Here is a 25,678-nt window from a genome sequence, read left to right as displayed (position 1 = left end):
GATATGGCCTGTCTCCAGTCTGTATTGTGGAGGTGAGAGAGGGAGGAGGGAAGGCCTACCATGTTATTCTCTTAGAAGCAACAAGAAACAGTCTCAAAGCCATCCCTCTAATCTGGCCCTTACTGTTCTAATATTTTTTTCTACATACTTAGCACTGAAAAGCTGGTGGAGAGAAGGGCAGTATTCCAGATTGCAGGGAAAAAGTTCCCTGCATCCAAGACCTGCATGGAAGAAAGGAAGCATGGGAGGAAAACAACCTAAGAAGAATTTTCTGCATTTTTAACTTCTGCTATATAAAGTGTCAGGAGGCACCCAGAACCACTAGCTAAGCAATCCCTCTATCACACCAGAAAGCAAACACCCGGCACCTGGAGAGAGACAGGCTGCCAAACTGTGAACTGACACCAATGAGACGGTAATACCCTGGGGTTGGTTGGGGTTTTTTTCCCCTTTCACTTCCTTCTTCATAGATGATAGAAAAAGAACAGTTGCTTGCTGTGCTATCCTGACGGATGTTTCCCCTGGTACAGAGTGGCTGTTTCAGCCACCACTGTTATTTGGCCACAGGTTCTAGTGTGTGTCAAGCCAAGCCTGGAGGCATACTGACAAGGGAGTGGAGAACAGCAGGTGTTGTCCCCTGGCCTAAGGCCACCCAGCTGGTGTCCAACTGCCACCCAGATTGTTTTTAGAAAAGCTCAAGCCCTACCCCACTGAATCAACAGCTTGCAGGACTAAGTAGGAATTCCTCTTCTCACCAGCACACATTTAGAGTAACTAAGAACAAACAAGTCAATGATGTACAGCAAGATGAAAACAGCACTTTATAATGTCAAAAAAGAGAAGCATACCAAGGAAGAGGAAGGAAATACATCAAGTGACATTGGACTTGGGAAAACAGACAAAGTTAATGAAGCAGGCAAATTTGGACACCAGTGACACTGAACAATACCCAAGCACTTAAGAGATCAAAATCCTAAGGAACGGGTATTTATACAAAATTACACAATGTTTACTAGTTGGATCGACCGCTTCTTACCTTTTTCATTACACTAGGTTGTAGCTATAGAGACTAACTCAAATAGAAAAATATAAATATTGTGAAATGAGAATGGTAAGAAGAACAATGTATAGGAAGAAAGTGGTCTATAAGGTATAGTCTAATGAAAAGGTTTTATCCCACAGCTGTTTACAGCATACAAAGCCAATCATGTTATGCATGTAAGAAAAAATAAATCCTGTGCTTTCTATTGCTGTTCTAGTCAGCATTTGCTCTCTGTGTCACCACTGTTAAGGCTACCAATTTAGTCTGTGTAAACTCAGCCCCCAGCACGTAAGAAAACCCAGGCCTCCACTGAAGCTAGAGTGGTTTGTTCGCAAAGGTGATGTACAGCAGACAAAATTCTTGGTAATTTTTAATGTCTAATGTCTAAAACTCATGGGATTGCCCCAGAACAGCAGTGGTGATGTAATCAAGAATATCTTTTATAAAAGACAGAAAAAATACTTAGTAGCTCTTTGCTCTTCCCTTTCTCAGCAGCCTCTCACTCTGGTGATGCTGATTCTCTCAGATGTCCATCAGCAGGCAGAGTAACTCCAGTAATGGGATTAGATTTCATCTTTTAATATTATTCATATTGCACTATGACCTAAGCATTTCCAGGTGACTCCAGGGCTCCTAAGTGCCTGGGTACAAACACATGTACATCATTTATTATCTGTAGCGGCAGGGTCAACAACAGACAGAAGGGGAGAGAAGCACTCTCTGATTAAGTGGTCTGTGAAAGTAATGTATGGTAAGCTGTTGCCTCAGAAGTATATAGCTCTAGATCTAGATCATGCCAACCCCCCTGACATACACACACCATGATGTCCTGACCTCATGGTATGTCTTACACAGTTTTTATGACTCCATGCACAGTCTGCCCTGACCCAACACCACTTCTTTTCCCTTTCCGTGACTGATGGCATGATCACTGTCTTGCCATCAAAGTGCTGCAGCTGAGGACTTCGCTGTGCACACTAGTTCAAATAAGTGAAATGTCTAAGGTACAGCACCATCCTGTGTTGCAGCTTTTGCCATGGGACAAAGTCCATTGAAAAGCTTGTATTAGGTAATACTGGCATCATTTGATACTACACAAATTTAGCACACCACCACTATTGGTATTATATAAACTGTGGAGCAATGAAAATGATAACAACATGCCTCATGTCTTTCTGCTTTTTGTCAGAGCAGAGCTCTAGAAGACTCAAGCCTATCCTAGGAGTACAGTCCATTTTGCTCAATGTGTATTTACGATATTTTCAAATGCCTCCATTGAAATCAATGGAGTAAAAGGCCAAAGAAAGCATCAGGGTAACCCTAAACGCCTCAAACAAATGCTCCTAAAATCAAGAAATTCAGTATTTAATGCCTGTCTGTAGGAAGAGGTTCCATTTTTAGTATTTTCACAACACCTGCCATAACAGGATCCTGGAGAACCTAGATTAATAGTGAAATTAACAGTACTATACTACTAAAATATTAAAAACAACAATTCATACTGCAACTCAAAGTCACTGCCAAAGTAGGCAAGTGAGCATTCAGCTGAGATCATGCAAGGGAAGGCTGAGTGGTAGAGGAAATTACAGCAAGCCTTTTAGTGAGAAGAACTCTGAATTTATAGTGGAGCAAGGCAAAGCAACATCTGTATGGACATATTCCAGTGCAAGCTACCTCAACTCTTCCATGGAAATTTAAAACAATACTCTGAACTACAATAGTCAGACTTCAAAGTACCTTCTGGAAAGCTGAAAGACAGCTGGCTAAACACAAATGGGCTTTGTGTTTGCTTGATAGAATCATTCACATGCAAGTTCAGCAAACTGTTGCACTGAAACTCCAGTAAGCTGAAAGGCTTAGCAGCACATTGCCTCAAAAGTAATTCTGTGCCTACTACAAAAAACATTTAAAACACCTGTGTAATGGTTTAGATACAATATAGAAGTTCCAACTTTGCTGTACAGGTCTAACTGCATCCTGACCATACAAATGTGTTTTACATACGTGCATTAGTTTTGAAGCTTTTCTGGTCCCCCAAGTCTACTGGTTTAAGCTTTAGAATTAATGAAGTATTGATTTATTGTTTACACTGGATTTTTTTATTTTTTTATTTTTAAAAACCTCTAACTCTGAAAAAGGTAGCCAAATCACTGCTTATACCACTCAGTTGTTTACTGCAGGCCCAATCCTAAAAGCTGGTGGTTAATGGGGCAGATCATCCCCTGATGTAAGCTAGCTAGGTACCCCTAACATGCCAGTGGAGTACTGCCAACTTACATCTGTTAATGATCTGGTCATACTGCCACAACAGAAGCTGGGGGAGGCTCAGTTCTTTTCTGCATCAGGCTCTGTTATATATTGATTTGCATGGCACTGTATGAATGTATCCATGTTTTCACTTTGATTTGTTCTGCACTGAGAGATTATTTCATAGATGCGATCAGAGCATCCTCAATGTTGTAAATCACTATAGTACATTTCAATTAATTTTCTGTTTTCCCTGCTCCTAAAGAGTGCTGAGACATCATGTAGAAATTCACCAAAATGAGTTAAGTGATCACTAGATTAATCATGAAAGAAACTGTTCTGTGCTTCTAATGACATTCTGTAATTATCTATATGCATAAATGTTGTGGGATTTAATTTTTTTATTTGCTAGTTTTGGTTTTTTTTTTTCTTGTTAGTAACTGAAAGAAGACCAAAGTACTGCTTGCTCATGGGCTATAAACAAACTAGCTACAATACTGCACCACACAATAGAAAGATGCAGGACATAAGTTAGCTGTTTCATTCGGATAAATGGTGATCTGATTTCACCCTTTTCCTGCCTAGCCACCAATCAAGTACACAGATAAATTTCCTAATTGAAGAATTAATCATATTTTTTTATGCTCTGAAACGGAAAATGTATTTGAGCATTTGTAACTGCTAATATTTGTCCATTAAACTGTTCCTGTCCCATGTCTATCCTCCTTTCTATTTATACTGGCATTGATCAGCCTGTTCACTTCCAGTTTAAATTATTCAATTCTGATTTGATTGCCATGTAATTTAAATACAAATAATTACTGTAAGGATGACATTTAGAAAAACAGCTCTGCTGAGCAGGAAGGTCTTTATTAGGCACAGAAGTCTGCCAGTAATATCAGAAGCACCCCTTTCACAAACAGATGTGGGAACCTATCATTTCAGTTCTTTTAAAAGACGATTTAAAGTTCTTTAAAAGATGATCTGATTTTCCCCTTAATTAAAACTCTTCTATACCATCACCAAGTTTGCTATGAGGGTAAAGCATAGGCCACCGACTGAAAGGAAAGGGAGAAGGAATATTTTTTATTTGGTTTTCGTTCATAAGGCTGTGCTCTAGATAACTGCACTAAAATTACACTCTTGTGAAATCATGATTTTACCACATAATACCCCCAGTTCTGAGCCAGGGTCGGATTGAATAACACTGAAAAGCATTTCACACAATAAAAATGCAGTACATTTATGCTGGGGGTTATGTGTCCTCCTTTTAGTTCTGGCTTACCCGTGGAAATTTTACCCTTTAGTTGCAGGGCGGCGGGGAAACCTGACTGCAGGTACTTGGTGGGTACTTGAGAAACACAAAGAGTTCGGCTGGGCCCAGGGGGAAAGGGGGCAGGAAAAGGCAGAGGGCGGGGACAGTTTGGCGGGCTTCTTCAGCTTCAGAGAAGGATACTTTGGGGCGCAGAGCTGTTGCTGAGAAGGGAATTCACCATCACCCAGACGGACCTGCTGCTTCGTCTCCTTCTTCCCTCTTTGTTGGTGGCCTCGCACCCCCTGTCCTGTCGGGACGTGTGGCAGTGCCAGCCACCGCCGCGGAGCTGCTGATACACCTCAGCCACCGGCCCAGGATCTCAGCTCATCCCTGCTGCTCCAGCCAACTGTTCCTCAGAGCCCTGCAGGAGCACCGGGACTGACTGCCCCAGGGGGTTTGAGAAGCAAAACCTCTCCTCCATCCTTTCCCGTCTCAGCCGAGAAAAGCTGTCACGGGGTCCCTGATTCTGCTCTGTTGTTAACGCTGTAGTTATTGTTGTTTGTTTGCCTTGTTAGATATACTAGTAAAGAACTGTTATTCCTATCCCCAGATCTCTGCCTGAGAGCACCTTGATTTCAGAATGTTATAAATTTGTATTGTGATATTGACTTTCGCAGATGAATCTTATATGTTAAAAACTTTTTAGCTATGTATGTACTTTTTCTTGCTAACAAGTCTTAAGCTTAAAAGGATTTCCTAGGTACAAGGCAAGGAAACCCCAGGGGGCAAAGACAGTGGGGCCCAAGCTGTTATCAGGAGAAGAACAATAGAGCCCAAACTGTTATCAGCAGAAGATGTGAAGCCCAGCTACCCTCAAAAGGAAGGATGAGAGGCCCAGATGGTTATCAACAGTGACCATTTTGCAAAAGAAAGGATACCAAACTTCAAATAATGCTGACCAGCTAGAATAATGATGACCAGCAAAAAATATGCTGACCAGCAGAAAGTAAAAATTGTACAAAAGCATGATCTAAGAAGGCAGAACCAGGGAGGAGACACGCTTTGAATATGCATTAACCCCTCACAGCAGGGGGGGATAAAAAAGAGTGTTCCTGGGATACCAGGTGTGTTCCTGGCAACTCGCCAGGGCACCCAGCCGTTTTAACCCTTTGCTTTATTTCTTTTGTCTCCTAATTGTCTTTTTGTTTATATCAAATTCTTTTTTATAATTTATTAAGTGAATCTCGTTTTTAAGAAGAATTACAGTAATTCGGAGGTAGGGGGTCTACATTTTCATTCCAGGGGAGGCTCCTGCCCTCCCTAGCAGACACCTGTCTTCCAAAACCGAGACAATTGAAGAAAAAAACCTCGTTTTGAAATAATCAAAACCAGCTCATTTTTGGCTTCTATAACTTTTTTACCAAGATCTATGCAGGTTCTTCTGGTACTTTCTTTCATGTTTCCTTGCATCTGTGTTTTACTTCTATTTAGCAATTATAATCCTTCACTGACTGCAGGGACACCTCATGGCGAGGACAGGTGAGAACAGCAAGCTGCCGTTCAGTTAATTCAACCAAGCAGAGAAAGAGCAACAGATGCTTCTGCTCCTTTAGATAATCAGAATTTCATGGGCACCAGCTTCCACTCCCACTCTGCTTCTGAGGTGTACATTAACACATCCAGAACACAAAACACTGGCACAGCAACTTCAAGAACAGAGGACTGAGTTGTCCAGCAGACCTGAACTATCTAACCACTTAAAACTATTGTGTCTTCCAGTGAATACAAGAACCGCTGATTCAATGTGACTCTCAGTTGAAGCAGCAGTCCTCAGAACAGCTGTTGTGGCTTTCCCCCCTCCTCCTTTCTTCAATGTGCCAGCAAAATACATTTTAATGACTCACTGCAAAATTTCTTGCAGAGATTTTCATTTTTTATAAAAGGCATACATGTCTGTATGATTTTCAGCAGGGATTCCCTTTCTCCTCACTGCAACTACACTGTGGCAGGCACTGTCACTGCAGCATCTAATCCATTACATAATAAGAATTGCATCAGCTTGCTTACCCAGTGCAGTGACCCAATGCAGACCTTGGCAGCCAGAAGAGGAACAGTGGGATCTGTAGGTCGCAGTTTAGCACACTCTTTGAGCACCGACACAGCATACGCTGACTGGAGGAGTAGGAGAGAGGAGAAGGAAATAAAAAAGACTGATTAGACAAAGCTGTTGAAAGTCCATACAAAATACTGCAGTGACGTGTACACAGAAGTGCTATGGAGAAAAGAATCCCATATCAGCAACAAGTCAGCAACTTTATTCCCACCTTGACATGCAGACCTGTGTGTACACACTCGCACACAAACACTCTCTTCCCACGCTCAGAGGAAACATGCCAAAGAGGCAGCCCTGGCTGTGCACTTCACAAGAAAAAGTTTTCTTAAGTATCAATGCACTGGTTATTTTAACTCTGCCCTCCCAGTACACAAGAATTCTGCTGGAGTTTTCCTTGAATATTATCATCTTCCAGTAAACCAGAAGAGATCATAAAGAGCTTATCCTCCAGTACATTCACATTTTAGGCCAACTTCACTCAGAGAGGTTTGTTCAGCTGAAGTAATCTGCTCAGTAGATTGTTTTGTGTCTTCTCTAGTTCCAGAACATACAAGAAAGCAACTGTGACCCCACCATACAAAGGGTGGATGCAGATCAACACTGTTCAGTGGACGGTCCAAGCATGTGTTAGAAAAAAAGCCCATAAAACTCTTGCTGTCTTTCTGGTGTTAGGTTACCAATAATGAGGATGTTTTTTAAGATTAGCATTTGCATAGCCTTTTTGATCCAATGTGCTCTGCAAACACTTGTGTTTTACAGCATACATTCACAGCTGCCACATTTCAGATTCCTTAAAGGGGAATGAAGAAAACTGGTCTGAGGCAGTGATGAGAAGGCCATGTCAGACAGTAAGATGGTGACAGGAGTTGCCCTACCAGAATCTCCCAGCACATTCCACCTGAACCACAGTGTGGGATATGGGGTTATAATTGTTAAAGTTGCTAAGGCTTATGCTCAGCAGAAGGCCCTGTGGGAAGGCCCAGCTGCAGGCTGAATGGCTGGACGTCAGCTGTGGGGTGAGAGGCAGTTAGGAGTGAGGACAGAGGCAGCTGAGTGACAGCTGGAAATGAGATTGTGATTGGCTGGAGGAATGCACGGACAGCGTGTGAGCAGGAAGCTGATTGGGTGATAGGACACATGGACAATGGCGCTGCAACTGAGCCAGCCAATGGGTGCCCTTCTTCTGTTAAGTTCTGCTAGACCCCGGTTTGGTTTCATTTATGTCAGGTAGAAATTAAAAGTATAAAAGGAGGGTGATTTCTGCAACAAAGTGATCTCCTTCAGATGCATAAGGGGGTCCGTGCCACTTTGTTCCCCCAGTGCTTACACTACAGTTTGTCTTACATTTAAACATTCCTCACTACTGATCCTGATCCACTCAAATTTTCTCATGCTTAAGCTCAAGGGGAAGTTTTATTCTCTTGGAATTTCTCCTTGCATGCCTGTTTCCTCACAAAGTCTTCCACACAGTCCCAAGACATAATGTTCCTGCTTAGAAGCACATTAGTCATGGTGTTTCTATATTACGGAAGAGCAGCAACAGAAGCTGGCGAAGTCAAATGATCTGCAATTCTCATCGGGTACTGGGCATCTCCTCCTGACCCCCAGGGGGCTCTCCCTGCCAGAACTCTGACCCACATAGGGCAGACCCACACCAGGTCTGGTGACTGCTGCAATCCCCTGCAGCAACACAGCTTCACATTCCCACTGTCCATCAGCACTTTTCCTCCCTCACACCACATCAAAGTGAGCTGTGCCTGCCAGTTCTTTCCTCCACAGAACTGAAGGGAAAGGAAGGGAACCTGGAAAACTGGAAAACCAGATGTGCACCAGCCATGCCCACGTTACGGCAAAGAAGGGTTTCATAACTGATGCAGCAGGGAGCAAATCCTCCTGCTTGAAAAGCTTGGGTACCTGCCTTGGGGTCTGAACAAAATCAGCAGTACACCCTATATTCTTCAGGTTGCTCCCACTTATGCAGAGCATCAGGCATGATCAGTATAAGAGAGGAAACATTTATTAATTTAAAATTCAAAATGCACAATTTGCCTAAAGCCAGAAGGAAGCTTGTTTCAGACCAAGGATGGAAATAAATAAACTCTGTCATACAGCTTGAACCATTACTTCATCCCTCTCAGAAATAAAGATGTGTAATTCGACCCTGAGGCACAGGAAGAAATACATTGCTGTGCTCTGTTGCCATAAGGTGACTAGCCCCCCTCAGAATGAACCTCCCTGACACCTATTTGTTCAGAACAAGTGGTGTCTCGGGTTTTAGTGGCACCTTATTCCTCTCTCTTGCAAAATGCACTGAAAGCAGCTGGTATTCCCAGCAGCATGGTGGATGTACTGGAAATCCAAGCATAACCCCAAAAGGGACCTAGGCTGGGTATTATCTTCTTGCCCTCCTACCTATAACTCCAGCACCACAGATGCTTCCAGAAAACAAATAAACGTGACAACAGGACAATATGCACCGTGACAGCCAGTATATCTTCAGCTGAACCCCACCAACCCATGTCACCTCATCATGCAAAACTGAACTGCAAAGGCCAGATATGTAAAAGGCCATACACTGTCCAGAGCTAACGCTTGCATAACCAGACACAAGCTCAACCCAGCGGTCATTTCTCAGCTCCCCACCAGCACTGCAACTGCAGGAAAAGCAGGAGGCACGTGGGAACTGGTGGCAGCTCTCCTGTGGGTAAGCAGAACCAGTACTAGGACAAACCAAAGCAGTGACAGGCCTGTCCTAATTTGGCCACAGATGTAGAACCTACACCAGAAGAGAAGTGACAAAACCCACTCCTTACCAGTTCCTCTTGAATTCTGCTTCCTGCCAGTCTGCAGGACAAGCCAACACTACCCTCAAACTACAGAGACCTTGCCATGTCTGTCCTGTCCCAAGACTGTTCAGGAGGCCACTGCAAAGCAGTGACTACTGAATGCTGCACAGGATAAGGTCCTACATTGTGCCTACACTCAAACACTTCAGGTGTCAAATCACTTTGTTACACATACACTCAAGAGCTTCTGAACATGGATTTACAGAGCAAAAGGCAGTTTCCATGCTGCTCCTAAAACATTTACAAAGTTATATCATTTTAAAGAGGTTCATAAAATTTGCAACTAAACATATGGAGAAGTGGTTTTAGAAACAGGGTGACATGAAGCCTTTCTCCCCAGCTGCATTTTAAAAATTCAGGAGGTATTATATAATTTCACCTTGAAAAATTCACTCAGCAGATATTTTCTATAGATAATGAAAACATTAGTCAAGGAATGACAGGAGAAATAATATCCCATTCCCACAGTGACCTTACTCAGGGGAGACTGGCATGACATGTAATATCAAGGTTTCTTAAAGATACTAATTACAGACATTATTAGCCAGGGAAAAAATATCAAGCACTCATTATTGAATACAGATATCACTGGTTTGTAAAAATGTTTAATATGAAACAGTGTTTAGGCAACACTGAAATAATCTGGTAATTAAAATGTACATATTCTTTCACTTAGTGTGGGCGGACCAGGCAGCAAAACCCGTTGTTTGTGAAATTCACTGCAAGGCAATAATAATTTGATTTATTGGTGAGGCATGTTTTGAGAAGAACAGAAGTTGAATTCCAAGTGAGTACATGCATCCCACTCATGATTCTGCGCTTCAGAGGAGCTCACATAATAATTCAAGACAGGATTTATGCTGTTTCTATTTAACTTGCTAATTGCTGGATTATAATGCCTGCACTACAACCTGTTCCCAAAGACTTCAGAAAACTAGGTCTCATTTGGCCTCTCATCTAGGGCAAGGAATCACAAGGAAGCTACTGGGGAAGAAGGATGGAGAGGACACCTTCCCCTATGTAATTATGGCAGCCATAGTTTTGAATCCTATAAGGGAGTAAAATGTAAAGAAAAACAACTATCCAAACACAGAACATAACTCCCACTCCCCATTTACTAATTCAATAACGGAGCATGGAAGCATACTCCTCAAAGATCCTTGCACATGAGCAGAAGAGAACCAAGAACATCATTCAGTTAATCTTCTTTGTTTTCCAAATGGCTCGAGAGAATTTGCCATCAGTTATGGTAAACCCATAGATGCTGCCCAAATGCCAGTTTTCCTAGATTACTCTAACACAATTTCCATTCTTTCTCTTCCTTTGCACTCTCACCATACCAAAGCAACCAAAGAAGGAAGTTAGAGAGCCACTTCGTATTTAGAAGATAAAAGGAAACATATAAAAGATGGAAGTAAAAGGAAGAATAAATTCCAGACAGTAAATCATGCCTGATAGACTTTGACATGCCAGGAACAGTTGCTCTTCTCCTGCACAGGTTCCAAAAACCTCCCCAGTTTTTTGCTGCTTTGCTACTTTTCAGCCAGAAGGAAAAATGTTCCTAAAGATGGTCAGTTGGTAGACAGCCTCATTCCCAATTTACCTGTCAGTTTAGTACACGAATGAATTTCCACAACTAGTGCTGCTGTATTTCTTACATCATCCTGTCTAAACCTGCACTATTTCAAAGAGATTATGGGGAAGTGGAGGAATCCTTCCATCCCAATGCAAGAATTATTATTCCCTGTGTCCTGGGCTTCTAAATGACACGTTTAGATATAAATGACCTTGACACAGAAAGATGACAGAATGAGCAAGCAATTGAAAGCTCTGGAATCAGTAGTTTTGTTGTTAGCTTTCCACCGAATTTAGAGATTTCTATGAATCTCAGCATGAACATTATTCCCCTACTACATTTATTTCTCTTAACACAGGAACTGATTATTTCCCTTTTCTTTTACCTTTTGTTTATCAAACTAGAGCACTGGAGTTAAGCAGCTTCAAATACTCCCTCTTAAAAGCCCCGATTACATTCTAAGATCTGTAAGCACACATTTGTACTTGCTAATGTGACAAACACCTCATTTCACACTTTCTGTCAAGAAAAGAGAGTTAAGCCTGAAGGCAATTATATAGCCTAGGTACTCTGCTCAACAGTCAGGCATCTTAGGAAATTTCCATTTTTTGTACTATTTACAGCACACAGGCAAACTCCCTTCTAATCTTTCCTTTGCACCAAAGGAAACCAAACTATTGAATATCCCTAAGATACCTGACCTTCGTAACAGGATCTTTAACCAATGAATGTTCAATATTTTAACTTCCATTCCCCAGTAATGCTATTTAAGGAGCCATCTGAGGCCTCCGCTGCTCCCAAGGTTCCTGCCTGCAGTACAAAGAGAAATGTACTTTTTTTTTAATGCCAGCTCCCTAGCAACCAGCCTAAGCTTTTGCAAGGATACCAACAGAAGGAACAGCCTAAATCATAAAATTTGTCTGCTGTTGCTGCAGAATTATGTATTAAATATATTTTTAACTTTCCTTCTAACATTCTGGAAAGCTGTATGTTGGCTATACAGGCATGGCTGAGTCAAACTTGGAGCTCCTTGAAGCACTTAGAGACATCTGCTTTTGCTCCACTGCTTAAATAAGAGGAGGGATTCCTTTTTTTGGGTACAGCACAGATAGGAGCAGCTCAGATGTTAGCTTGTCATTATTTGGCTATGACCAGTGTATATCAGCAACTTGTGAAGGGCTCCAAAATCAGAGTTCATGTCTGTGTAAGACTAGTTTCAAAACCTTAAAAATGCTGCCAGCACAAGCTTTGGGCAAGACTGCAGTATCTCCAATTACTGAGCAGCCAAAGGGAGCACAATGACACAATGACTAGCCCTGGGAAGAGCTGGAGCTTAGCCCCTCAGAAACACAGCTGAATGACAGATGACAAGATGGATTCAATTACTTCCCCTTGTATAACACCAGACACCTCCTGAAGCATTACATGATTAAGAAAACGATTCAGGTAGACATTCATGATTTTTACTTCCCCATTGCCTTAAAAAGGAACAAACATAAGGTAAGAGCAGAAAGGAGCATTTTGTGTAGCTGGAAGCAGCTTTATCTGCCTCATTTTGCAAGGTAACATGCTTGGAACTTACATCCCGTACTGCGAAACTTATCCATCTATATGGCAATGCTGACCATTGTTGCTGCGGTGCCCTCAGTAAGGGCTAGAGGGGGCTGGGGAGGGTCAGCAACAATGCAGCTGTTTCTGAAGTTCACAACTGCTATCTTCAAGGCAAGCACTGAGCTGGTCATGTTCTGCAGGACTGGAGAGCTTTGTGGCAGGCACCAAAAGAACACATAATCACCATGAGCAATCCCAGTACAAGGCCTGCTGAGCATAGTCCTTGCCTCCAGCTACCTGCTTCCAGCTCCACTGAGCTCTCACAGAGGCTTTTCCCCACAGACCCTTCAGTTGTTCCCGAGCTCTTCCTTTATTCATACTTGAGGCACTTCAGCCCCTCAATACACAACTGAGGGATAAAAGCAGATTATCCTCTCCTAGCAGATATTCCAGCCTTGCTTCAGCTGGCCTAAGGCTATATTACTACACACTCCTCTCAAGAAACACACACCCTGAAGTTCTTCACTCACTAACCAAGTTGTGTTGTGGGTTTTTTTCCAGGCTGAGACGTTAAACATGAGTGTGAAAATGTTTCCATGCACTGCATACACTAGAAACAATTAACATCCACTGTACTTGAAGACTTATGAGAATTGAATGGCTCAGTTCGGGCACCCAGCACTTTTAGAATACAGACTCTGTTCACAGAATAGTTTCACAGGTATCCTTAAAGAATCTCTCCCTCACTACCCTTAGGAAAATGACAAATCAGTGTCATTTAACACAAATCTTGTCTCCTTGCGTGGCAGGCAGAAGACAGGCACCAACATTGCTTCACATTGACCAAGGTGTCTATTTTAACACTCACAGTGCAGATCTAGGAGACTTTCTTAAATACCGTAAGCTAGAACCTACTCACGATGCACTTCTGAGTCTCCACTCCCAGGGAGCTTCAGCAACACTTTGGGACACCCTGGTTAGGTCCTGTGTGAGGATGTGAAGTGTGGAAGGGGACAGAAATCTGAGAAAGGAATGTGTAACTGATCCAGCTGGTCCAAGGCCCAGGAAATGCTTGTGAGTGCACAAGGACCCTATTACACATCCCTTGTGCTTGTAATACATCATCTAGACACTATGATAATTTTGCCTCCAACTCCAGAAATTTTGGGAGAGCTACCCTAGTCTGCAAGGTAACCTCCACTACCTCCAAGGAAAACTGTTCAGCAGGAAAGCAGCAGCAGAGAACAAATCTACCCTAAGCAGCTCTCTCTCTTCACTGCTGCAAAAATCACAAAGTCTTGTCCACTCTGTAAAAGAGAGTTTAATCCTTTCTTTCCCCATGTTGCTCAATACTGGTCACCAGATGAGCTGATGCAATTGTCTACACTGGTTTTACCCTGGCAGAAGGACAATGGCTCATCTCATTGCCTGAAGGCTCTGTCAGATGGCATCCAGCTATCACACCACTCATCACTCAAACTCCAGCGTGTCCATGGACAGCAGCAGAGGCAGGGACCTGCGATGCACACTCAGCCTCTAGCTCGTATTACCACATAGCCAAGGTTATTACCAGCAGAAGCAACTTAAAGCATCTGTGAAGAATTCAGCGTTCACAGCACTACAGAACAGGGCTGCTGCATTAGAATGATTTAAACCTCTTTGGCCTATCAGAACTGCACTCGGTGACACAATACATCTCTCACCATGTCTTTGCCATTGTCTGAGTTTTCCCAGCATTTCCTTTCCCTTCCCATCTAAATTTGCCTACAGAAATATTTCAAATGTAATGGTAGATTTTTATCATTTAGATATACATGCCTCTCTTGTTCAGTGAATATACAGCTCAATATAAAAGGCATTCCAAAAAATGGGTTAAAAAACAACTAGACCACATCATGTTTCTCATTATGCAAGTTGCTGAGAAACACAGGAAAAGTGAAAATGCTGTCACTCCATTATTTCCAGCACTTGAGCAGATAAAAGACAGACAGGAAGGTTATGTTTCCCTGAGTTTTTTCATTCACTGTTTTAGGAAGCCCCAAGGCCTTGTTGAAGTGATATGCCTATTTTTGTTACGACACATGCTTTTCAGAATAATGTGTAAACTCAAGCCTATGTGTGGTCATGAGCCAAGGTGGCTGGCTGACATTCAGAGGGGTCACTTGTGAAAACGACAATCACCATTTGGCAATTTTTTTGCTGGAAGAAGAAACTACATTGAAATTTGACTTGATTGACAATCTGAATATACAAATTAAACATACCTCTAGTCAAAGTCAGTGTAGAATAGAGGGTAAAATAGGATTTAATGGCACTTTTAAGAAGGTCAGAGTTGAAAATCCTAAAAACATGTTTAAAAAAAAGAGAAACCAAAGTCTCCAGCATTTACAGGTTGATAAAACTGTTCCTGTTGTGCCCAGGATTTATGAGCACAATTTGCTGTACTGCAGAACAAGCAATGCTGCAGGATGTGAGTCTGCATTACCAAGAAATGAGATCATGAATTGGCTGTGACTGAGACAGGTGAAAACAGATCTTCACCTATAAAAATTCAAGTGTACTCTGCTTTCTGCAGTCAAGACTGACCACACTGTTTTCTCATCAATTCTTTCTGCTACTCTGGAGCACTTGCTTTTAAATCAAATCTGTCCTGCTATCAAGCTGCAAAGCAATATAAAAATGTATGCCACATCTCCCATTAGCAAGATGATGCATTGCAGAGTGTATGATGGGAATCTTCAGGGAATACTTTGGGATTAGAAGTGAAATACTGCACAGATGGGAGTGTTGGGTAAGGGAATTCCCTCTGACCCACATAGGACTCAGAACATTTAGCGTTTTTACATCAATAGGCAAGATCAGGATATGTTACCTTGTAAATACTTAAAGTACGGACCAAAAGACATGATGTACTTTTTTGGGGGTTGGATGTCCTTCCTTTTGTTCCATCTCACCTGTGGAATTTTTTGCCCATTAGTTTCAGGGAAACCTGATTGATGCTTGAGAAACACAGGGAGTTTTGGCTGGGCCCAGCCAGGAGGGCAGGGAGAGCTGAGGGCTGGCTGGTTTCTCAGGCTAGAGAGAGAGATGCTCCCTGGGAGCTGTTGCTGTGGAGAGAAGGGAATTCACCATCACCCAGACACAACTGCTTCTTCTTCTTCTCCTTCTTCCTTCTTCATTTGTGGGCCTCGCACCCCCTGTCCTGCCTGTCCTGGACATGTGGCAGTGCCAGCCACCCCCATGGAGCTGCTGATACACCTCAGCCACCGGCCTAGGATCTCTGCTCATTCCTGCCGTTCCAGCTGGCTGTTCCACAGAGTCTTGCAGGAGCACCGGGACTGACTGCCCCAGGGGGTTTGTGAAGCAAAGCCTCTCCTCCATCCTTTCCAAGGATGGCCAAGAAGGCTGTCACGGGGTCCCTGATTCTGCTCTGTTGTTAATGCTGTAGTTATTGTTGTTTGTTTGCCTTGTTGTATACTAGTAAAGAACTGTTATTCCTATCCCCAGATCTCTGCCTGAGAGGCCTTAATTTCAAAATTATTGTAATTCAGAGAAAGAGGGTCTACATTTTCATTCCAAGGGAGGCTCCTGCCCTCCCTAGCAGACACCTGTATTCCAAACCAAGACAAATTGAAAATCTGAAAAGACAGGACAGCTACAGTGACCAAAAAAATAAAAATGTGCAACACAAATATCTAAGTACCAAATATTCTGTAAATGTAGGGAAGGTGAAGAAGTATGAAAACATAGAATGGAGAAGAATGCAGTTGCCATGCAAGTTGCTGGAAGCTAAAGATCAGGCCCCACTTCTCCATGATAACCTAAGACTGAAGCACAGTTATTCTCTGCATACACTCATTCTCAAACATCAGCAGTTAAAAATCTTGATTTGCTCTCCAGCAGATTACTAGAGCCACAACATTGTCTGCTGTTGAAAACCAGGTTATACAACTTGTAAAGCTAATAAAGCTCTCAGACAAACCCCATGTTCATGGTAAGATTCTGTGTCTTTCTATCATGGCCTGTGTATCATTGTTGTCTTCAGGACCTAAAGGATTTGCAAAGACACAGAGGGCAGGGCTATGCTAACTCCAGCTGAATTCCAAGGTGAGATGGACATGACATTTATGCCCCCACTTGACAAAGGTCAGTGCAAGGTATTAGTACCATGGCACCAAGCTCATTGTTTAAGTATTCCAGGAGTAGCTTCAGGTTTCCTTTTACATGATTGAGTCTAGCCATTATTTTCAAGCTTGGAATTGGATTTTGAAATGCTTGCACTGAACTTCTGTAGGAATCTATGAGGGTCTTTCTGACTAAAGATCTCTGTTCAGCTCCCTGCCAATCTAATAAGCATTGCCAAAGCTTTGGCATCTCATAAATCAGCCAGATCTGTTATATTTAAAAAGGAGACAATGATGGAGTCCCAGAAAATAATTTGCAAGGTCCCACAGAAGACAGCTCAGGTGCCTCACAGAAAGGTCTCTACTGATTTGCCTAGGGTGTTCCACAGATCCCAGATGATTTAGGCTACATACAATATCCACAGGGCTCTCTTTTTCCAATGTTCTGCTATCCTAATTTTTTTGCCTCTTAATAAGAAACATGAACTTGTGTTGTTGCAATTAGATGCTATCACGTCTTGTCATAACCACCACAAGCAAGATTAACCTGTCCTTTTAAGAGCTCTTGAAGACTTGTTTCTCTCAGACTTTATTTCCCTCCTGTTTAAGGTGAAAAAAATTATTTCAGTCTTTCCATAGTACTGGTTACTATACTCTTAGTCATACCTTATGCTCTTTATTAAGACTTTCACTGTTCTACCATTTTTTGAAGCAGAATGCTTAACAACAGACAGTCTTCCAAGGTAAGGCTTTGCATATGCTCACAGAAGCAAAGGAATTCCTTCAGACATCTTCCAAGCTTTGGAGCCACTTATACCTCACAAAATAATTTCTCTGCAAAACCATAGATTCATGTGTTATTTCCATGCCAAGGCCACTGTTTCCACTTATAGCAGTGAAAGGCTGGAGTAGCTGAAATTTGGCAAACAAGTGTTAGTTGGTGGTCTTCACTCAGGTCCACATTGACTCCTGTACACTCCACAGGCACAGAATACAGGACCATATTAAGCAGTCTACTACTGTACAGCATCTATTTGCTCATACTTTCCAAACGTGTAGGTGGGGACTCCAGAATCAACTGGCTAAATCTTGTACCATCTACATTTTCTACAGGAAGTCCACTCTTTTAAGACTAATAAAGAAAAGCTCCTGTTACCCTTGCCTACTTTTCACAACCACATTTCAGCCATCTCAGTGGTTTACTGATCACTTTCACAAATATCATCCTAATTTAAAAAAAAAACCACTTATGCTGAAACACATGACCGTGCTAACATTCACATTGTTTCTTTTTCTAGAGCATATTTTGAACCAAGCACTTTAAAAATATTAAACCTTACAAGTTCTCTATGAAAAAACATTTACATTTCCTTTAACAGATGGAGAAGCCACAGCATAAGTCAACTGCCCTCTGTCAGAGACACAGAATAAACTGATGGCAGTTTTAGACATCAGTTCTTTCTTATACTAAGCTCATTTATGTTGAACCTGCAGACATGGACAGCTGTACAATGTTTTTCAACCGACAGCTATGCACAAAATCCATTTTTCTCCTTGGTAATGAGAAAAAACCGCTACACAGAAAGAACAGTACTCAATACCAAATGTACACCCCTCACCACAAAATGCAATCAGAGACTAAAAGGAGAGCACTGTCCTTTCACAGAGCTGCCTGGCGGCACCCACTCCCACAACACACATGACTACACATTCAAACAAGTAATCCAGATCCACTCTTTCAGAGGAAAATGTGCCCTTTCGGAGCCCTTTGGTTTGAACCTTACCTTTCCACAAGCTACCATGGACAGGGCAAGCTGGTACCAGAGGTGAAATTCATCAAATGCAAACTTCATGGCTCTCTCCAAGCACTGAGAAAGAAATGATGAAAGGACTATCAGACTTTATTTATTTTCCTCCTTACACCTTTTGTCGAGATTGCTGCTTGGGTCAGGAAATAATCTGTTGTGGCCCTGGAGGCCCAGATTTTTTTTTTTTTTACGACACCATTTATACCTCTCAGCTAATGGGACTTGCTAGTGCACACGATCACTTCAAAAGGCAGCCACTTTGTTCAAGTGCCCACATATTAATTACATGTCTCAAACAGGTCTGTGTGCATTTCTGGCCTGTGCAGCCATAGCTCTGTAGCTGTTTCTCCTAACTAGCACAAACCTTTTTCACCCTTCCCGACTAGCCACCACAAAGAGGGGCTTTGCCAGAGTGTTTGGAGGGGTAGAGGCCGAGGAAGGTACCTCAGACAGCATCACGTACTGCCCTCTTCTGCCCAGCGTGATGCTGAGGAGATCGTAGACTGCAGAAGCATCCCGGAGACTGATGGCTCGGTCATCCTGCTGCTCTGGGGCTCGGCTGATCACTGCATCCCGGTTCGCCTGGGCACACATACAAGTGAGGCATCAGAAACCAAGAGAGCAAAACAAAACTGACTCCTCCATAGGAAGCTACAACCATCATCACTCACAGCATTGTTTAAAATCATCTCAAGGTTTTTTCTTTTAAAAGTTTATCCCAACATAAGGAAGGTATTTCCACAGAGGTGTTTTCTACCCATATGAAGCAAACTCAAGAAGATAGCTGTATCTGCAGGAAGGAACTGCTACACGTATTTTATTTGGATTTTTGTCACAGAATTAAAGCATTATGAATAAAACCTACCAGATCCCATTTCCTAAATAATTAGAAATTCAAGGCCATCCTTAAACCATCTTCCTTATTTTCTCAATAATTAGAAATGCAAGGCCATCCTTAAAGCATCTTCCTTATTACCTCAATTGCCTGCAACTGTAGTAACTGCTTCCAAGGTTGATAATTTATCTTCAGTGTCTAAGTTAGATTTCCTCACAGTAGCATCCATTTTTGTTATTCTTTTTTGCTACTCACCTTTTATTTTTCAATATGAGCAGGTTCCCTAAGTAATCAGATTTGCCTGCCGTCAACTTAAAGCAATTAAAGGTTTGGGCAACTTAATAACAATTTTTTAAAAAAAATATACTAAATATCTTTAATTTTGCTAATATATCAGTACACTGCTGGCCCTAGATCAGGAAGGAACATTACTTTTGACAGAAAACGATCAGTTCAGCAATTTCTGAGGATGTTCAAAAATACCACATGCCACAGGCTCAGCTTTTACCTCAAAATCCCAGCCCTCTGCACTTTTCTGAGCAGAAAGAGGGAGATTACAATTTCAGAGTAAATTCCCTCTGATTTCCAGACACAGAGGGCCTCACCCACACTGCCCAGCCTCTGGGAGAGGCAGTGCTGGATGCACTGAGCCTGAGCACCACCTGATAGCACAGACACACTGCCCTGGGCTACCCAGCTGAAAGGGGTGCAACATCAGACACACAGGTCCCAGAAAAATTAAGAAAATTGCCAGCAATTTCACCTTGAGCAAAGACAAACAAAATGTTCCCTCCTTGAAACAGGAAGGTTATGAGATTTATTATACAATACAACTACAATCTTACATCGGCTTCATTCTAATTGTGAGATTTTTTTTTTTCCTTTACAAGGTTAAACATGGGAATTAAGCATAATAAAAATTTCCAGAATATGCAGCCCTGAAAGCCCACATGTATTTCATTGTGATTAAGCCGCGGCTGTTTCATCATGATTTTATCTGTGCAATGCCCCAGTTCCAAGCACTCTTCATCACAGCCTCCAGCCGAGCCTGCAAACACAATTACTGACAACTAACACAATCTCAACCGAGAGCTAAATGGTGACTGCAGGTAAAGGCAAGCTGACATATCAGACCCAATCCAGTGTTTGCACTAATAAACTTACGCCAACTCCTGCACCCATAAAGGCATTTTTCTTTTTCATGCTACAGCAAAAGACACAATTCCTGATTAAAAAAAATAGTTCAGAACAATAGAAAACATGACAGAATGAAACCAGTTTTAAAAATTCTGCAACCAGCATACAGAGGCATAGCTTGTCTACCTTTATTAGCAGAAATAAAAAAAATAATAATAAAATAAATACATGTTTAAGCTCTGTTTGGATTTAATATAAGACTGCTACTTTAAAAAGAAAAAAGGAGTTAAGTAAAGCCATATACTGTATGACCCTTATTGCCAAGTGAACACTCTCACCTATATACAATAGCATTATCAGTTTTTCTGCACCAGTTACATTGTTAAGACAAAGTTTGTAGCAAACAGCTACTGAGACAGCACCCCAATGCTCCGTAATCTCATCAACAAACTCCTATTACACTCAGCTATAGCCTGATGCTTTCTGGGGTATCCATCAAGTACCAAGCTATGATTTTCAAGTGGATGCATTAGCAGAGATAGAAAATTAATGAGAACCTATGACTGTCCATCACATTTTGCCACAGACACTGGTACTAGAATGAAGAACACACCCAGTCCTGCAAAAGTATGAATATAGGGCATATTACAAGGATGCAACATTCTAAAATTGCAGTCATACTGAACATATTCTATATATCATACTTTACCCAAGCAGACAGCAGTTAAATGCAACATATGCATAGGCATGATGAACATTCTTTCTAAGAAGGGCATAAATTTGCTGATTTTGTTCAAGCTTTCAAATCTCAAAGCTGTAGAACACCTTTGCAATCTACCATTCTCTATGCTTCCATGCATAAAAGTTGCCACGAGCAAATTCATTGTTACTTCTAGCTCAACAATTTCTTCAATACTGAACCTATTCCCAATTGTTAATCCCACCTGCTCTAAAAAAATAAATCAAGAGCCCACCTTATAGCAGAGGTTATACACAGGTTATAAAACACCCCACAAACCCCAAAACCAAAAGGCGCAAACCTCATAAAAAATTAACTGCACAGTACCAAGAACATGGATTGCATCTAATACAATAAGGTAAATCACTGTCCTAAGTAAGGCTCAAGGTACTACTGCAGTGTACATACAGAGGTCAGAGAAGGGAATGTGAATCACTATTTACTGAAACCCACTCAGGAAACTAGCATATCTCTGTGGCCTGCCTCTCACAGAAGGCAGGCTGCTGTCCCTCAGATCATTATCAACCTTTTTTTTTTTCTTCTTTGCCTTTATATTTTTGTAAATATTAATTTGTCAGTGAGAAATCCTGACAGTCACAGTTCAAGGACAAAACAGTTGCAGAGTTACTGCAATAAAGAATAAACCCATTCTGTGGGATGGGGAATTTTACCTAGTGAAATGTACAGAGAGACACTTCATTTTGCATTTGAGAATGCAAAAATTCTAAGCTATTAACACCAACATTTTTTTCAATACCTGTGTTTCTGTTGTTTAAGACCACTCATTTTCCTGAACACAACTGGAAAAAATGGTTACCTGTACAACACTGGTCTCAGTGTATTTATAACACAAGCAGCATTTTCAATTTATCCTACTGCATTATTTCCTCCCCCTCCACTATTAACAGCAGTAAAACACAGCTAGAAATACATTTTCAACACCCCCCCATGACTATTTCCTTTAACCTGTTCCCATGGTCACACAGACATGCCTCACAGCACACAAGCAGGATGCAGAGAGATGATGTCACACCAAGAGAAGCTCTGTTCACAACTGTTTTGTGGGATAGAGAAGGTCACCAGTGCTACCAACACAAGTTCCACCATGGGGAATTAGCGTAACTTGCATTATAAAGGCAAAAATATACAGTCAATGCCCCTTTTCTTGAAGTATTCCAAGGTAAACGAGCAACCCAGAGATGCATCACACTTGCGTATTTTGGGATGCATTAGGCACAACTAGCTGTGTATGTAGGTGGCTCAGACATGACACCAATCCTGTCTGGGGAAACTGGACACATTTTGTAGACATTGAGCATCTTCAGTCCAGTGACACAGCCTGTCTGCAGGCCACACACAGCCAAGAGGCTCCAGCCCAGGCTGGTAGCCCTGAGCTAACCCAGCATTCAGCCACTGTGGAGCCTCTGAACCTGACAGGACATAGAACCTGGGGGTCAGAAGGGCTTTTCAGTCTGGCTCCAAACACAGCAACATCACCAGAGGGGACTTTCAGGCCCATGCTGGCTCTGCCAGCAGGGAACAGCTCTGCTAAACTACACACAGCTTGGACCTTCCCATCCACACACACAGTACACTTACCTGCAAACTAGATAAGCCTCCATCCATAGAGGATTTGTTGTGCATCAGTGATGCTTATTTATGGCTTATTTCAGGAAGAAAGGAAAACAGCCACAGCAAATCCAAACAGCATTCAGCAGTTATGAGCATACTACAGAAAGTTGCATTTTACCACAGTACAAAGATGTGCTTCTTAATAAAACGTTAAACAATCATATGAATTACAATAGAGTATATTCCATGTAGCAGCCCCTTCTCACAGCAATTATCTATGAAGTATCCTTTAATCGCTCACTTTGAAATGTGGCTTCCCCTGCTTTTTTCCAAACAAGAAAAGGACAGCAATTAAAATCTTTAATGAGTGCCTGCTACCTCTCCCCTAATTCATGGGCATTTGAAAGTTCAACTTCTGTCTTTTCATAACAGACATAATTGCCAGATCCACTGCAACCCATCTATACAGAACAGCAGCATGTTTTACACAGTGTACGGTAATAATGGAATTGGTGTGACTGAATACTACCATTAAGAGAAAAACAAATGCTGTGTCTGTAAGACTGACAACAGGCCTTTGAAATCATGCAATTGATGCCTCTTCTGTTAAGAGCTGGGAAACATTTAGCCCATATCTTTCGGGTCTCCCTTCTGGCTATTTTGCCTGTACTGCCAACAAAATAAGTTAATTCTTCACAACAGCAAGAACCTATTCAATGCAGAAGCTACAGACTTTTTGCCTAAATTACTGATCATCTCTACACAGCACCTGAAGGTTTCCCTCACTAACATATGTAAAGAAAATATTCAGGGTTGACTGCACAGCTGCTATGAAAATGGCATGTGGGTAGAACAGGGAGGACAAACCACGCCCCAGAAACTCACAAGACTCTCAGAGAGATACTACAACTCATTCCACTTCAGACCAGAAGCACAGCAAATGAAAACTTATCCCCTTGTGAACCACATGGCATCTGTCTCATTTCTGGTTACTGGCGCCCAATTCAGATGTCAATTCATCAAAACAGCCCATTATAATTGCCTATTAAATATGACCACATAGACGTATCTTACACATTTCAGGTGCATTCTAACACCTTGTACTGTAGCAGAACTAATTCTGGAAACACCACTGAAAGCAAGACCAACATACGTACCCATCCAAAACAGCCAAAAAAACTCCACATAAAAGGAAGACAGAGAAGCAGAAAGTAATCCAGTTTGTTTATGGATATTATCTTGGGTAACAAAGTCATCCATTTGCTAACAGTTATCCGGATTAAGAAAGCTATCTTCCAAGAATTTCTATCTTCCTTGCAAGTTTGGAAACAAGACTTATTACTGCAAAGCAGAAGAAAAAAAATCTCTCATACCCTGTTCTCCAGAAACTCTCATTAGAACCATTTACTCAAGACGTAATAAGTAGAGGTAGTGTACTTCCCACTAGAAGCATCCTGCAGTCCATCTTTGCAGGTCCCAAACACACAGCAGTGTCTTACAAACCAGTAAGAGACAGCCATATTTGCTACTGTAAGTGCACAACTGTGATTTGGCAGGAACCAGCAGAGCAGGCTACCCTGTCCTCAGTTGTCTCTTTCAGCTGCCATAGTCCAATAGCCCTCAGTAAACAGTCACGATGGTCATCCAGCTGTTGTATCATCATGGGCTTGGTGCCATTTAAAAAAAAAAGAAAGGGAAAAAAGGAGAAACTGACCTATAAAAGCAACAAGAGATTCCTCTTCACCAACCCATTTGTTGGACAGCATTATTTTATAAAACTAGGAACTGAAGGGCTAACAGGTTTTTTTATTTCTGAGTTTAAAAATACATGGATTTAACGTTATTCTGGTAAAGGCATGCTCACAGCCATGAGTTTGTTCCCACCAGTAAAAAGAACAGGACAAGTCCCAGTATCTTCCTTCCCCTTCACCATCTGTTCCATGCTCTCAGGCCCTCCAAGGTCAAACTGCCTTCAGGGATTCAAATCACAGATAAGATGGGGATGACATTTCTAATCTTTGTTACACAGGCACAGAATTTTTTAGTTTTGCATACAAGGAGCTTCATTTCCAGTATGAGTGAATACAAAGCCTAAAAAAATAAACCATGTTACTTGGCATGTTTAGTGGACCACATCAGCCAAAATCCCCAATTGTAAAGAGCCAGCATTGCCAGCACAGAATAAAGGCATTTCAGACTGTATGTCAGACCTCAGATTCAAGAAGAGAAGGTTTCTAAATGCAACCAAATAACTTTGTCTTTTTTTTTTTTTTAACCTCAAAAGTAAACACAAAAAATAATACTAAATGTTCCATTCCTGGCTTTGAGAAGCTTCTGGCTAACTTTAAGGGCAGTGCAGTCAACTCTGAATACTCTTAAGAATAGCTATTAAAGTAAACAAAACTGCAGCCAAGGGTTAGTCATGCCAAACCTCCTCTGCCTACACCCTACAGGTCAAAGCACCAAAGTCCCTGATGGCAGAACCAGTCCTGTTCCCATTGGTAGGTGAAGCAGAAAAACCACACTGCAACAAATCACAATATGTCCTCAGTTCTCCTCACAAAGTGTCACTGGTTTAGATGGGTTAAATGCAGTAAGAGAGAGGACTAGTGGCTTAAAAACAGGCAAGATCATGTTTCTCCAACATGTGATAGGAACATACTATTCTGCCACAGCCTGAGCTTGTACAGGCTGTCACCAGCTGGCCTTCTTGGTCTGAAGGAGAGCATTTTTGTCCTCTCAGAAACACAGCCCACCCATACCATAACTTAGGCTACACAGAAGGAATGACAGAGTAGCCAGGAGGCCACAAACGCTCATAAAGACAGGCTTG

At 41.8% G+C, this 25,678-nt stretch overlaps 1 protein-coding gene across 4 annotated transcripts in view; it reads right to left on the bottom strand.

The window, feature by feature from the left end:
- Positions 1-25,678, bottom strand: part of TTC7A (tetratricopeptide repeat domain 7A) — a 203,094-nt gene that overhangs the window by 139,844 nt on the left and 37,572 nt on the right. For all 4 annotated transcript variants that reach the window (XR_009277214.1, XM_058835343.1, XM_058835342.1 and 1 more), the window contains 3 exons: positions 19,007-19,144; positions 18,539-18,622; positions 6,612-6,716 (listed from right to left, as the gene is read on the bottom strand). Coding sequence is in view for 3 of the 4 variants with exons in the window: in XM_058835343.1 (XP_058691326.1) it covers positions 6,612-6,716; positions 18,539-18,622; positions 19,007-19,144 (327 nt within the window). In the remaining variant the exon portion in view is untranslated. The remainder of the gene's footprint in view (positions 1-6,611; positions 6,717-18,538; positions 18,623-19,006; positions 19,145-25,678) is intronic.

Source organism: Poecile atricapillus, chromosome 3, assembly GCF_030490865.1.
Source record: "Poecile atricapillus isolate bPoeAtr1 chromosome 3, bPoeAtr1.hap1, whole genome shotgun sequence".
Lineage (NCBI taxonomy): Eukaryota > Metazoa > Chordata > Aves > Passeriformes > Paridae > Poecile > Poecile atricapillus.
Note: the sequence above shows the minus strand (reverse complement) of the source record. Positions and strands in the feature narration are given on the sequence as shown.